At 29.6% G+C, this 16,770-nt stretch overlaps 1 protein-coding gene and 1 long non-coding RNA gene across 13 annotated transcripts in view; one reads left to right on the top strand and one right to left on the bottom strand.

The window, feature by feature from the left end:
• The window catches only part of LOC121384137, a 101,140-nt gene that overhangs the window by 47,890 nt on the left and 36,480 nt on the right, over nucleotides 1-16,770 (bottom strand). The gene's annotated exons all lie outside the window — the stretch shown is intronic.
• LOC121384134 (voltage-dependent calcium channel type A subunit alpha-1-like) overlaps nucleotides 1-16,770 on the top strand; it is a 139,631-nt gene that overhangs the window by 89,025 nt on the left and 33,836 nt on the right. For 9 of the 11 annotated variants that reach the window (XM_041514386.1, XM_041514381.1, XM_041514384.1 and 6 more), the window contains 10 exons: nucleotides 894-959; nucleotides 2,595-2,686; nucleotides 4,102-4,267; nucleotides 4,909-5,036; nucleotides 6,523-6,619; nucleotides 7,104-7,209; nucleotides 7,704-7,808; nucleotides 8,724-8,833; nucleotides 11,342-11,356; nucleotides 14,100-14,114. In XM_041514386.1, coding sequence (XP_041370320.1) covers nucleotides 894-959; nucleotides 2,595-2,686; nucleotides 4,102-4,267; nucleotides 4,909-5,036; nucleotides 6,523-6,619; nucleotides 7,104-7,209; nucleotides 7,704-7,808; nucleotides 8,724-8,833; nucleotides 11,342-11,356; nucleotides 14,100-14,114 — 900 coding nt within the window. The remainder of the gene's footprint in view (nucleotides 1-893; nucleotides 960-2,594; nucleotides 2,687-4,101; nucleotides 4,268-4,908; nucleotides 5,037-6,522; nucleotides 6,620-7,103; nucleotides 7,210-7,703; nucleotides 7,809-8,723; nucleotides 8,834-11,341; nucleotides 11,357-14,099; nucleotides 14,115-16,770) is intronic. The other 2 variants (XM_041514383.1, XM_041514390.1) reach the window with 2 other exon arrangements.

Genomic DNA, 16,770 nt, shown 5'->3' with positions numbered 1-16,770 from the left:
ATTGTCAGTCAAAGCATTGACACATTCAGAATATTATGTTGTCAAAGTATTGACATTCAGAATATTATGTTGTCAAAGTATTGACACATTCAGAACATGTTTTCATTGTCATCTATTTATAAGGAAAGTAAATATCAAGTAATATAATGCAATACAGTTTATTAATATTTTGGGATAGAATTGTTTATTTAACTTAAACTTAACCATGTATTTAACTGTTTATTTTCATGTTTATAATGAAATTGAGACACAGTTAAGTTTTAAATAATATTCTATAAATGATTTTTGGCGTTTTTGTTAATCTGAAGGTTAATTACAATTATAATTCTAACACTTTGTAAAATAAATACAATGTATAACTGTATGGATAAAAATGTTATATTTTTCCTTAAATTAATGAAATTGCATTTTCCAGTTCATGAAATATTCCAAGAAATCTTTTAGCATCATTTTTTTTATTAATTATGTTAATTTGTTCTTTATGATTTAAAAGTAAAAGTGACATTCAATATGGCAATTTCTACAAATTTGGTTTCAATTTTTTTTATATATTGGTAAAAGGTATAAAAAATTTCATTCATGTATAAATGTTACTCATTTCATCTTGTGGAAGGTAAGTACATACACTAAATAATGCTGTATTATACAACTTATATTTAATATTATCATTTATAATTTTCTTTTGATTTAGATTTCCGGACCCCAGTTTATGCCTCATTTATTTCATTTGTTATTTACAGACAGGAATTACTTTGGCATTAAGTATTTTGTTTTAGCACTCAGGAAACAGAGACACGGGTATGACATACTGCAATGCTGTTTGGAGTGTTGAACTGCACTGGCATTACAGCCAAATGTTTTATGTAAATTGTTATCAACATCTTCTTTTACAGGCTTTACCATATGTGTGCCTACTGATCCTCATGTTGTTCTTCATATATGCCATTATTGGGATGCAAGTGAGTATCACTGGGCGTTTTCATAAATAGATTATCACATGAGTAAAAATGACTGCACAACTGGCAAAGCCTATGTAAGTTCTTGATCTACAGCTTACATATTTAAGAGGTACTTGTCTTGTACTTGAGCCAAAAATAAAATTTAGAGTGCCTTTTATGGAAGTACATGTAGCTGATTGTGACAAAAGCAAACATTACAATTGCATTTGGCTATCTTGTACTAGGCGCTTGCATCATATGACTGCCTTTAAAGGTACATCGTCAATATTGAAAATGTTATACATGTAGTTTTCTCTTTTCCATGTATTTGCGATCTGACATATAAACTTTGCATAATTAACTGAAGAAATCAAAATTGTAATGTTTTGCCATTTCGCCTAAACATTGGTTTCCTCAAGAGCTATCAATTGATATTAAAACATAAAATACATAAAACATATTACACTATATGGCAGAAGGGATCACTCCAACTTTCCAATAGTCAATTTCCCTTTTATATTGAGGAATATATCTTCTGTGCCAGCTTTTGCTGTCTATGTATCACAACTTCTAAGATACTATTGGCATGCTCATTGTACGCAGATTTCAAACAACGCCATATCATTCGGGAACAGAAGTTGTTCTATCAGGGTTATGATATCCGTGGACTCCTGAGAGAATTAAAAAGCTTTTATGGTAGTCATTTGGAGGCTATATCTACTAAATATGATGCATCACTGACCAAAATGATGGTGGGTGCTATTCCATATTTTGAACGTGTGCATACTTTTTCATCTCTGTGGTGAAACTTGTTGCACATCTTTTTGTTTCATCATTTTAGATTGAGGTCTGACTTGGCAGCTGTGGTGGCAGTACTCATGACAGGTGCCACTAGTGAGGCAGGATATGCTATTCTTTTGCAAACACCTGCTACCCTCATTGTTTTGACAGTGATTCATGAGTGCATGTCTCTACAGCTGTATTTATTGGAATGAGCAGATCCTGTATTCGTTTTGGTTTATTAAAAAAAATAGTCTGAGTGGCAGTCCTCTTTGTGGCAGTTCAGTAAAGGATATCCTTGGCATTGGCTGTCCTCCTGTAGATGAGGCACTAGGCATTAATTGTACAGAAATATGGTTTTGATCATGGATAATGGTTTTGTCATTCAGATTTGCATATTCATTAAAATAGCTATCAGGCTGGAATTGTATAACCATCCACCTGGGCCTAGATGACATGGTTTACTTACTGTGTGCATGGCTACAATTTTATATTGACAAAATATTATTGTATGATCAATACAGAATTGAGCAGCATTGTATAACAACTAAAGCTGTAAACATTAACATTTAATATTTCATATAGTTAAACTACATTGATTTCTTTTATATGCCATACTAATCTTATAATGTACATTTGAATTGTTAGTAATTTCTTTGTATAAGCTGCTATTGTATATATTAAAAATCTTGTACATATATTACCAAAACATTTGCTATGGACTTGTATTGTCAGTTTGGCTAAAATTACATAATAATTTAATATATTTCATGGTTATAATTGATTATTTGTTCCATTTATCTTTGTTTGTTTGTTTGTTTGTGTTTTGTTTCTTTTTTATGGCATTTTAAAACATTATTTCAATTTCTATTACAGGTTTTTGGAAATATCAAGTTAGATTCCAAAACAGATATAAACAGACACAACAACTTTAGAACATTCTTTCAAGCTTTAATATTATTATTCCGGTGAGTATGAAAAATATCCGAGAATAAATAGTTTCCAAATGTAAATTAATCCATTTTCATTTGAGACTACCAGTACATTAGACACTTCCGTTGGTGATGTGGAGACTCAGTCTATTCAGTTTATTTTTTTTAATTCTTTATTATGAAAGCAGTGTGGAGACTCAGTAATCCAAGTATTTTGTAATGCATGTCATTACTAAACTAAAAGGTACATTGTTTTTTTTAATCATATTTTTCTCATCCAAATTACACAACAAAATACATTTTTTGGAAGAGTTCATTGTAAGACAGGTTATTTTAGAAGGCTGTTATAGGTCACTCAAATTGTTTGATATAGCCAATTACTTTATCACTTAGTCCAATGTGTCTTGTCTTTTTAATGTATCTGAATTCTGAGAGATGCATTAAACAAATTGATACATATCTAATCTAATACATGACTACAGGTTATAGTGATCAAATGAAAATTAATCTTATTACACATTTTTATTTTATGTATTTAATTGTATTTAATCAGTAAATAATGCATAATATCAGAAAAACAATCATTAATAAAAAATGTGATTATCAAAATTGTCAGTATTCTGCTGTTACAAAATGAGAACATCCAATTTACAGATTTTAACAAATTCCTTGGCTTATTTTGCTGAACATGATACTGTAGTAGCTTTGCTGATGCCATCATGCAAAGTTGTTTTTTTCGGGGGGTGGGGTGGGGGTGGGTCTGGTTGCTTTCCATTTGTCATAAAATACTTCCTGCTTGTAAAAGTAAAAAAAAACATAACCTGACCTCAAACAATGGCATAATTCCCCTAGGGATGTTAGTCTGGTCCGAACATCACAACATCCAATGTGATGGCTTCAAAATCTTCCCATGAGTCCTCTCCTTCCTGTTCCAGTCATGTGACAAACACTTCAAGGTTTTTTTTTAAAAATTTCAATATTTATTTTGAGGTGGAACAAAATTAGAACAAAACCATCCAAAATAAAAGTCATCATTATAATGGATAACTGACGTTATGTTTTCTTGTCAAGTACTGTCTTATGATTTTGTGATCTGACTAGCATTATATCACAACAATCTAAAGTTTATGACAAAATAATTTAGTTAACAGCCAAATATATTGTAATCAACCCTGAAATAATTCAAAAAGAGGTAGAACTTAGTGGCTTTTAGTTTTAGTATAAGCATTTAATATATTTTTATATAAAATATTAAATACAAGAAATATTATCAATATATAAATTATTAAATGTCCAAAAGTAATTAAAAAACACACAACTTTACAGACATTATATACATGCATGTGCCTAACTTACAAATACTTAAAAATAAATGTAGGTGATATACCTGTTCAGGTCTACTCTGCCTCTTTAATTACTATTTAGTGATATACCTGTAATCTATTTTGTAGGTGTGCTACAGGTGAGAACTGGCAACAGATAATGTTGTCGTGTTTGCCGGGTCGACCGTGTGACCCGGAATCGTATTCTCCAGAAGACGTTGGACGGGAGAACGGCTGTGGTCTCAGCATTGCTTACTTCTACTTCGTGTCTTTTATCTTTCTTTGCTCATTTTTGGTAAGTCATATAAATATATATATATATATATATATATATATATATATATATATATATATATATATACACACACAGATGTTGGTAAAAAAAATAGTTTTGATTGAAAACATTTTATTGCAAAAAGAACAAAAGGACTGAGCACAAGTTTACAAAGAAGCTCTTTCCTATAAATTTATAATTACAGCAGAACATTGTTGTATTACCTTTGAATAAAAGAACAAGCTTTTGTTGTACTATAAATTAATTATTTGTTACCTTATTTGTTTAGTAATGTACCGTTTGGCTCAGGTACATGTATGCTCTTGAAAATTGTTGTATTACCTTTGAATACCCCACCCCGTTAGAAATTGTTGTACATCGACCACCAATAAAGACATCAATAAAGACTATGTAGATTTCATTCTACTGATCAATTGTTTCCTTTTATTTATTAATCATAAAGTTTGTATTTTTGTACTGGGAACCATTATGTTTTTTCATTTTAAGTTTCATTCTTCTACAAATAGCTACAGTGATTTTATTGCTTTCTAATTTCCAATGAGCTCCATTAAGAATTTGTAGGATTTTTTCACCAACAGCTCAGAGTTTAACTTTTGTACATTTCTTTATTCTGACAGTCATTATATGTTTTTGTATTGCAGATGTTGAACTTGTTTGTGGCTGTTATCATGGACAATTTTGACTATCTCACTCGAGATTCATCCATCCTTGGTCCCCATCATCTTGACGAGTATAGCCGGGTTTGGGCAGAGTATGACCCTGCTGCTACGTAAGCATATTTTATTACATTTCTATTCAATCTTACTATAGTGATAAAGACATTTTCACTATGTGATAAATTTATCTTGTATCACACATATGTATAAACTGGACCGGAACTTGTATATGGGGAATTCCTTTTTTATTTTTACTGGAATTAGTGCCTTTTTATTACTGACATCATTTTTGATTTGCAAATTACATCACTTTGTTTATGAAACATTACACAAGATTGCCACAGAGTATGATAACATTAAGTAAATCCATGAAAGTGTAGTTATGACATTAAATTATAAACCGTTTTTGTAATAAAAATAAAAGAGGGTATGCAATAAATACAGCACTTCACATATATTGTTTTCACTTCTTATTCATTAAACTTGTTTATTTTGCGCAACATTAACATACCATTCGACTGCATAGTGGTCTCATATATATTCTTGCACAAAATAAACTTATGCAATAAATAGGAATTGAAAACAATGTATGTGAAGTTCTGTATACTTATTATACATTAAACTTTTCAACATTATCAATGTTCCCTGAATTTTACAAGGATTTATTTCTTTTCAACTTAACCTGACCTAAAATTGATGGCATTTCTCCCTGACAGTAGACTGAAGTATAAGAGTCACTGGAATGTTTTAAGCCATCCCATTGGCTGTTAGGATGTTCAGACCAGTATACTGTCCTGGGAGAAATACTATAGTTTGAGGACAGATTAAGTATTCATTAAAACAGAAAATGATCCAAGTTTGTTTTTACCATTAATAACATATATTTGCATATCTCAATTTCTAAATTTACTGCTGTATAATGGGCTTATCAGAAATAGGGAATGTTGATGTGTGATGACATCATGTTTGCTAAAAATATTTCATATATAAATATTGCATATCTGTGGTATTTAACTGTGATCTTGTTTTTTAACTTCAGAATAGGAATAGACCAATTGTTCAAATTAGAGTAGCAGTTTTTAATCATATTTTATTATCATTATATTGTATATATCTAGTACATGTATATCATTCTTATTGAAAATACAGTTTAAGAAGATGGGGGGGGGGGGTTGCCAAGTAAACAGGACTAAATTTTTTCAATGAACATCTCAGGCACTAATCTAGCCTATAAAATGGGGGGGGGGGGGGGGTTGGGGCGAAAGTTAACTCATGTTGCCTAATTGTCAGCAGTTGCAAGAAGTCAAGTGGCCATAATATTTTGGACCTATATATATATATATATATATATATATATATATATATAATCCAATTTCAAAGACACATCAAATTGCACAATGGATTACAAAATACTGAGTTGTTTATTGCTACTTTGTGACATGTGTACGTTTCACTAAATATTTGTATACATTTCCAGTATTGTCAGTCCCTTATTTCATTTTGGCACTAGACTGAACATCAACATGTTGCGCCATTTGCAGTTACCAGTCAAGAAATAAATTGTTCGATCCTTTGTATAACAATGATGTTTTTTTTCAGTGGCAGAATTCACTATACTGATATGTATGAAATGTTACGAAATATGGAGCCGCCAGTTGGATTTGGGAAAAAGTGCCCCTACAGATTAGCTTACAGAGTGAGTAGACTTCGGGTTTTTTTGTTCCTACTTGTGTTCTTTTTTTCTTTCTTTTTTTTAATAGCACCAGCTATCTTTCTTTTTAATTTATTTTGCAGATCATCTGCTTTACTAAGAATTTAACATTTTATACTGTATGTTAACAGACCCACAGGAATGGTATATTTGGAGTGGTGGGGGAGATACAGTCTTTAGGGGGATGCAAACCAGATTTTAATTTTTATTTATATATAATGAGACAAACAAATTTACATTTTTGTCTTCACAGTTCCTACAAGCCTGTTTACCATATTGTATATTATTCATTTAACATTGTACTATATGTTAATTAACATGGTTCTGTATTTTAATTAATATATTATACTGAATGTTTAATTAAAATTGTACGATATTTAAATAAACACATTCTACTGAACTTTTATTAAAACATTATGGCATGGCATGGTATGATTAGCCAGTAAATGTTATTGTGTTTTTCTTTTAGAAATTGATACGGATGAATATGCCGGTTGCTGAGGATGGAACAGTGCACTTCAAAACAACCCTGTTCGCCCTCATCCGCGAGTCTCTAATGGTTAAAACTGGTCCAGGTAATATTCTGCTTTATTCAAGACTGGTCCAGGTAATATTCTGCACTATTAATAGACTGGCTGAGGTAATATTTTGCTTTATTACTAGACTGGTCTAGATAATATTTGTTTTTATTATTAGACTGGTCGAGGTACTATTTTCGTTTGTTACAATATTAGTACACAGAATATTTCCTCTTATTACAAGACTGGTCCAGTTAAATTAATATTCTGTATTATTACTAGATCTTGTTCATTTGGGTATTGCATTATCGTCCCTCTGGTAATCATGGATATATAATTTATATTTTTGATACCTACATGTATCTGTGCAAAAAACATTCAATGATAAAACTTTGCGATTATAATATTTGTTTCATTTAAATTGACATTTTCAGAAAATACATTCATGTTAATTGGAGTAATATGTTTGCCACAGTTCTAAGAGTTTTTATTATATAATATAATATTTATCGCAACCTGCCTCATCTGTGATAATAATATTGGTTTTACAGCTGAGGAGATGGATAGGAAAGATGAAGAGATGAGAGAAGTTATCCGAGTAATGTGGCCAGTTCAAGCCAAAAAACTTTTAGATTTACTCATGCCACCAAATAGTGGTAAGTTCCTACATTAAAATCTCTATATTCGTGGCTTACAATTTATGTTACTATAAACATGTAACACAGTGACAGGTACTTCTTACTGATAGGACAGTGCTGATTTAGCAATACATTGTACTGTATTTCCATTTTGATTTCAGTATGTAATACTATGTGAATGCTAACATCCTTCTGCTTGCTTGCAGTTGGTAGACCCAATATCGTCACTGTTAGGACAGTGATTCATGAGTTCATGTCATCACTGCTATATTTATCCCCATGAGCTCTGACCTGTGCTCCTTTCCATTTAGTAAACTGGGGCCTAATTTACAAACGCCTCTTAGGCTCTGTTAGACAACAAAGCATCCTCTTTGTAAGTCTTTTAGCATTGCACTGCGAGATCGCAAAGTTGCGAGAGTGTAGTTAAATTAGGTTCCTGGTCTGGAAGTGGCAGTCCTCTTGAGCAGTGCAAGAAGAATGTATAGTCCAGTAGTAATTGTCCTAGAGAAGAGACACTAGATATGGATTCAAGGAATCAAACACTATTTTGCAAAATGCCCATTCAACTCTGCATTGTACAGAGATATGGTTTTGATCATGGATAACGGTTTTGTTGTTCAGATTTATATATCCATAAAAATAGCTGTCAGGCTGGAACCTTGTAAGCATATATCTGTGCCTAGATGATTTTTATTGTTGGTTTTTGTACTGTGAAAAAAAAATGTATCATGAATACAGAATGAGCAACATTGGAGAACAGTTAAAATTGTAAACAATAATTTCTTCTGTTTTCCCCCAAATATCTTCAAATTAAATAATTTACCTTGACTTTGTTAAACAGTTTACTCCCTATACACATGTATATCTGCTGATGAAATAATTTAGGTAAAATGTCATTAAACATACCAATTTCCTTTTCCTTATTTACTGTAGAACTGAATGAAGGCAAAATGACTGTTGGGAAGATCTATGCAGGTCTACTGGTGGTGGAGAACTGGAAAGCCTACAAGGTCAGCCAGACGTCTTCCTCCAACACACGAATGGTGAGTTGAGTTACATAGACATATTGGTCTCTACATGGGAAGTACATTGATCATGCAGGTCCAGTATTCAAGGTAGAGATCAGGGTATTGCGTTTCTCTGAAGAGATGCTGTTCACAGTCTTTGTTATAGAAATGTCATGGAAATCCAAAATATATCTTGGCTTAATAAATCCAATATTTCAATTCACTTTTTTATTTGTGTGAAAGACATAATTAGCCCGTATGTATGATTAAGCAGCAGTTTAAATTGATATTGGCTTAATAAATCTAATATTACAGTTTGATTCTTATTTGTATTGAAAACATAAGCCCATATATACATGTATAATGAAACAACAGTTTAAATTTATCTTGGCTTAATTACTAATATTTTAATTTAATTATTTATTTGTATGTGAAACATACGCCCATATGTATGAGTAAACGACAGTATAAATTGATTTATACAACTAATATATGCTTACATCATTTAAAAGCATTTAAAGACTTCATGAAATGTCATAGATTTACCAGTTTTACAGTAATTCTCTTCACAATGCATAATTGATATAAGAACTAGTTAGACTTGATATGCAATTGCATGCAAATGGTAGGAGTTTCACATTTGTCTTGCATAAATTCTGGTGTCCAAATTTAAATAAAATCAAATGACATTTCCCATTTTGTATTGTTATTTAAATAACATATTTTACATTTAGCTGTGTGTTCATATATTTAACATTTTATACAGTTGTCAATGCAAATTAAAAAAACACTTTTTGTGTTCAAAAAGAATTGGCTTACTACACACAGAAACAAATGTTACTGATATATACCATAACTGTATATCCTGTTTTGTCGTGTTGTTTAGTGAACAGTATCCCTTTATCAACATTGTAAAACTGTCAGTACCACCCTATATACTCCCACCACCACACTCCCTCAGCTTAATTATATCTAAACTGTTGTGCCTGTGTTGTGATCAAAGACTTCAATTTTTATCTACAGTGGGAAACACATTTATGAAAATTATTATTCCATATTAGTAGTAGTAGTAGTAAATAAAATTTTAAAAAATGATAAATGTATGTGGCTATTTTTGTTTAAGATTTATGCATTAATAAATTACAACAAAAAATTTGCAAAAAGTTAGTAATATAAATGTAATTTAAAAATTCAAGGAAATCTCAAGAATGTTGTGGGTTATGAAATAAAATGTTTCATTTAGTAACTACATGTAACTTTTTAATTAACTTTTTTTAAAGTAATTATCGAAATTTATTATTTAAAGTCTAGTTCATGTGCTTTAATAATATGACGAATTTTGTACACTACATCTATTACATGTATGTCTAAAAACTAGGATTAACTGGATTATAAGAGCTCATCACTTACATGTATAAAACTGAATTGTCACGTAAACCCTATTTACTACATGATTAGTCTATAGTTTGAGTATAGAGTCTATAATACAGATTATTACATTTAAATTCAAACTATTGACTTTGAGTGTTGAATTCAGATGGTTTCATGAGCACTAATCCAAGTTTACTTAAAAACTGATATAAGTGTTTTATTTAAAAAACAAAGCAAAAAACACACCAAAAAAAACAGAAAAAAATAACAAAAACAAAACCCTTAAGGAAACAGGTAAGACAAATGCTAGAAACCTTTAGGATGGTGACTGTATTGATAGATATAGATCAACATATGACAAATTTGTGTGTGTTGTTTTTGTAGCTAGAGGGACATGGTTTTAGCTCCCTCTTTTGGAACAATACGTCATCATCTCGTTTATATCATGATAATAATGACTTTGAAGATGATGATGATGATGCTGTGGTATGTACTCGAGCAGTTGCAACTAACACATGTACAGTAGTGTGTATTTTATCATTTATATAGTCTCCAGGGTTTTATCTCCCAAGTTGCAAAAACTGAAATTCAGAATCGATCCCAGAGCTAAAAAACAGAAGTTTAAAATATCTATTTTATCAATTGAAAAGAATCACAAACAAAAGTTTATTTTAACTTTCTTTTTAAAAATACTTTTATTATTATTATTATTATTATTATATTATTTATTTAATAAACCTAAGATAAAATTGTCAGGTTACCCCACTTTATGCTCAGTTTAAAAAAAACTATTCCAATAAATTTACTAACAATTTATCCTTTTATGAAAGGTCTACATACATAAAATTAAAACCAGATTATTTATATTTTTACTGATCTAAGCTATTTTAAAATCTTTTTTGTAGGTTTGTTTTCTACTTTAAATTCCCTTTTGTGTCCATATAAGTCAATGACAGGTTTTCCTGAATATTCTATGGCTATGAAAAACAATTTCTGAGATGAAACCCTGATGTTATGTTGAGTTGAAGCTAAGCCGTATATGTATGTGTCGGCTACGTTTCATTTGCATATGCCTCAGTTGTTGTCAGAAGCTGTGATTTTCTTCAGTTAATTTGTTTACAAATTAGTAAGAGCATTTTAATGTAAATTTTGCTGTCCAATAATTCATTGCAGGAAGAAAAAGATGAGGTTAGTGAGCCAATCACCAAACATCTTCAGCACCAAATTTGCATGTTTAAAATTTACTTTGGATTGAGGCCATCCATAAAAAAAAAACTACCTTGCTGTAACTCAGTCCACCATTTTTATAGTATTTCAGTTAAAAGTCCATAAATTTTATTTAGTGTTTTGGTTAAAAAAAGGAAAGAAAAGTTGAGAACTTATGTCTGAATATTTATCAGTGAGACTTTATATTTTGAGTGGGTTACAGCAAAGAAATGTTTAATTGTTTTATGGTTGGCCTAAGCACGGTTTTAAAACACATTTTAAAAATTAAAAACAGACTTGCCTTTCCCTCAACACATGGATTCTTTGCATTTTTTTTTATTAACTCTGTGCACTTAGTGATGATTTTTTATTATGTTTCTAACATTCTTACACCTACATGTAATTCAATTGAGCACATTTGCAATCCTATAACACATTTCACTGATCACAGATAAAAAAAGAAAAATTAAACAGTTCAAATAACAGCTTATAGATTTTATTATTCTGGACCTACATGTATATTCAAATTATTTTGAATAAAATTTTAGTGTTTGGAGATTATGGGATGGGTATTTCAGATGTATACTTACTTTTAACTTTGTTTAAGACTTAGGAAATATATTTGTTTATTAAGGAATGTTGCTAAACATTAATTCATTCAGAAAGTATTTAAAACAGTATATTGTTAAAAAAAATCAATTCATAACTAATTTATTATGAGTTATTTATAGATATTAGTGTAAATTAACATTTAGTGAACATATTAAATATTATCAGCATTCTGGCTTTATTACTTCCTTTATAAGTATATATTAAATTTATCCTTCTTTGTTTGTTATTGAAATGTTTAAGGTTTAAACTTAATCTTTGTTTCTGAGAATTTGCTTTTTATTTCATTTAACTAATAGAGCATTTGTTCTACTGATTCAAACACTATTCCATGTTTTAGCATGTTTTGAAATCACTTTCTTTATAACCATTTTCAAAAACACAGTTTTTACTTCTTTCTTCTATATATTTTAAAACATGCACATTTTATCATTTTAATTATTTCATGTTTTGAGTTTACTTTTGGATTACTTTAAACCACAACACCAGTATTATTTTATATAGTTTATTCTTTTTTTTTAGTTAGGAACAAATATATCTATAGATTTGTAAAACACCGCCTGGGGAGATTACTTCCAAAACGAAAAACAAAAAGTATGGGGCTAGATAATGTTTTTTTCTTAAATATGCCCATAACCATTGTCAGGGGTTAGATGCAATTAGTTAAATAAGGTTAATGTATATTGTTTTGTATCAGGGGAGGTGTGAACATACCATATGTAGATATAGCAATAACAAAATGGGTATACAATCAAAAAAGCATGGCTGAGATTGTTTTGTCTTTTTACAAATATGTATGTTGCAATTTTTAATTAGCATAATTATTTTATTTTATTCTTTCTAAACTAAAACTTGCTGCATGTTAAGATTATTGCATGATTATACTATTCTTTTTTGACCAGATAGCTAAAATGTGTCTACATTATAGTGCATATATTTGTGTGAAAAAATTAACACATATATTAATTGTTCTATCAGTTGTAAAATCAATGTATCTTTAGGTTTTAGCAAATTAATTAAATCATTGTTTTATTATTTTTTTAATTTTTAGAACTACCTGTATTGTTTACAGTTTACATAATTTACTTACATGTGGAAGTCTATTGTCTGAATTGAATTAAAATGTTATGTGCAAATGGTTTTTATTACAGCAGAAAAACATTCTCTGTCATGAAGTAATCATTTATTATTGTTAATAAAGTAGAAATATTTAGTCTGGTGACAGATTGGTCAAAGGCTGAACATGTTTCATGTAAAAGCACACTAAACCAACAAAATTATGATACAAAATTGTTTGTATGTTTCAAAATGCATGTAATCAGTACAAAATTAGTAATTAAGGTCTTTTAATTCTTATTAATAATTACCATTAAACATTTCTAAAACAAATGTATTAGAGTAAAATATTGTGATTGAAGCATATTAACATATATAGAGGTTATTACCAGAGTTTTTTTCAGTGTCGTCAGTATCATATATTAGGAATAACAATTGTATTATGCGAGCATAATACATTATTTTTATTCCTAATATATATGATATTGACAATACCGAAACACACAAGGGTAATAATGTCTTTATCATATAATATCAGGCTTAATGCAACATGTTTTGTAAACTGTATACGCAACTTTAATTCCAGTAAACCATTACCCGATATTCAAATGACGTAAGAATATGTGACAGGGTGTCTTTTTGCATAGAAATGACGTCAAAGTCAAATGAATTCATTTAGGATATCCTTACATAAAAATAAACTAGTACTTAATGTTGTTTTGTTTTCTGAACGCTGGACAGCTTTCAGTGTAAAGTTGCTATTAAAATGTTTTTGTTTGATGACTGAATGCATACATGTATGTCAGTTATGGAGCATCATTGTAGTACATTTGTTTAAATGTCAATAAATAAGTTGCAAAGTTATCAAATTCTGAAAGTATGTGATCTGAAAAATATTATATACTTTGATTACACTGGAAATGCTAGCTATTATATGATAAATATATATATCATGATTTACATAATGTCCATTATTTTCTTCTCCTTTTTTTTGTCCTTTAAAAATGTTTACTTAAAATAAAGATACATAATTACAACTGCTTTTTATTATTTCTAATAGCAACAAGATGAAGAGGTAAACAACAATTTCAGAATTAAATATTTAAATTTTTTCTAGTATTAGAGCATGTGTATATAAATAAACAAACACACGTAGTTTTCAATTATCTACATATGTATGTGTATTGTTTGCATTCAGTTTTTAATTACTTTATATCATTTGTGCAGCTCTACTTTTGCATCACTGTTTTTTAAATAATGCACATTTGTTTCACTAAAAAAGTGTATTTTCAATTTTTAGAGTTATTATTCAATTATAGAGACAAATAATATACATTAATTGTTATCCAAATGTTCATGTTTTATTTTATTGCTAATTTATTTCCATATTAAATAAACAGAAGGAAAGGAAGAATCAGCTAGGCTACATTTAAGTAAAATAAAATTCATTATAAAGTTGGATGAATATACAATCACAAAACCATGATAACAGAGAGAACTTGTTTTTAATTTTGTGGTTGGTAATTGTCTTGATTTTAAAACATATTATAATAAAATCATGTATTGTCTTTTTGTCTTTTTTATTATATTTATAGTAGCTTTGTTTTACCAAACATCTCGCAAAATATGTTTTGGCCATATACAATTTTGCTAAATAATACAGCATACTATTTAAATGAATTTTAAATATAATTTGGAAAATCTTGCAATGAAATTTATGTTCAATAATAGCAGTGTATCACTTTATCAAATTTCCATGAACAAAGGTGTATTTGTTTCTATCCCACATGGTTGCATATGATGGAGTCTTTTTCTCTCATTCAATTGGTAAATAAACTATTATTTTACATGAACAGACAAAAATACATTTTTATAATGAAGATTTTAAAAGCAAAATATTAGTTTAAAACCATTGACTGGTGACCTCATATCACCAAATCACAATAATATGACATCATATATTACCAATGGAATCATACACCCCTTGTTAATTGTAATCACACAATAGCCCCTGAAAGATAGAAATATATTTTTATCTTCCATAGCTATAGAAATTACTTTCCACCAGGTTTCCATTTGTCATATCCTGTAATTATATACAGAATCTGAGATTATGTTTAAGTCATGGACTTGAAAACTTCACTAACGTAATAAAGCCAAGACATATTGTTGAACAAGGGGCAATAATAATGACCTGGGGCCAGTTAAACATTAGGTAAACTTAACTAGTGGTTAACATAAATTTTCAAAACCAAGGACTGGATCAGTAGTAATAATAATTGAAAATATAATTGTGAAACTTGATTTAGAACAACCAAAGGTATCCATACATAATTAAATCTAAACGTTTATTTTGTATTTGTGCAAAAATAATTTAAAATAAAATATTATACTAACCCAGGGTTTACTTTAACTATACTTTGAACAACTGGGCCCAGGTATATGGTATATGGTCATACAGATTTCACTGTATTCTCCTTTAATTAGCTATCTGTAGTTTAATCACTGTTTAGCCTTTACAGCACTTTCAGAATTTTGTAATTTTATAAATTATTATACATTTTTATACAGTTACTTTTATTACTGTTTTATAATGTATTTTGAAAAATATGTTATTTAGTATGTGAATTTGATTTCAAATTATATTTATGATAATTATAAATACACACAGTTGTGTCTCTCTGTGTATGTATGTCTGTGTGTGTGTGTGTGTGTGTGTGTGTGTGTGTGTGTGTGTGTGTGTGTGTGTTGGTGTTGTATAGTGTTTGTTAATACTGTGCGCATTGCGCATATGTATATGTAATCTACATGTATGTTGTCAGAAATTGTCTTAGTTAATACAGGTTACATGTATGCATATGGAAAAGTCCACACAAAAGAAACCAACAGATTTGTGTTTTAAGCTCACATGCCAGAAGTCGTATTTTGTACATTTCTTTACATTTCTTTTATTATGTTTTTATGCTTATTAATTTATTTTATTTTATTTATTCAGTTAACCTTTTTGCAATCACCAATAAACACTTGTGCCATGCCATGGTACTTCAATCCCAAAGTGTAACTTGTTTAATAGCAGGTAAAATGCTGACTTTGGCTGTATCACTATACATGTATATAAGGTCAAATCTGATTTTGATGCCAATTAAGTTTTCACATTTCCATATTAATTAAAGATGTTTCATCGTCTGCAGGGAATCAGTTAACATTAAATGAATATGATAGGATAGGAACTAGTCAAGCCATTAGCAGTACCCTTGCCCCATGATCTCATTAGGCTATTTTTCTTTTTAAGCCAGTGCTAGATATACCACGACTGGTATATCAAAAGCCATGGTATGTGCAATCATGTCTGTTGGATAGTGTATATAAAAGATCCCTTGTTGCTAATGGAAAAATATAGTGGGTTTCCTCTCTAAGACTAAATATTGAAATTACCAAAAGTTTGACATCCAATAGCCAATGATGAATAAAAGAATGTGCTCTAGTTGTATCGTTAAACAAAACAAACTAACTTTTCCCCTAGAATGCTTTCAGAATTATTAGTGAGCCCATTCTGTGTAGGTTTTTTTAATCTTTCAAATTAGGTCTTTGCTGGTTTGAATGCCAGACTAAGATGAACTCCACCTATTTACCCTGACACAGATACACTAGCCATTGATAAACACTACATGTATATACAAGTTTAGGCTGAAGCCCATAAAATAATACCAATTTAGAAAATTTCCTTTAAA

This window comes from Gigantopelta aegis, chromosome 10, assembly GCF_016097555.1.
Source record: "Gigantopelta aegis isolate Gae_Host chromosome 10, Gae_host_genome, whole genome shotgun sequence".
NCBI lineage: Eukaryota > Metazoa > Mollusca > Gastropoda > Neomphalida > Peltospiridae > Gigantopelta > Gigantopelta aegis.
Note: the sequence above shows the minus strand (reverse complement) of the source record. Positions and strands in the feature narration are given on the sequence as shown.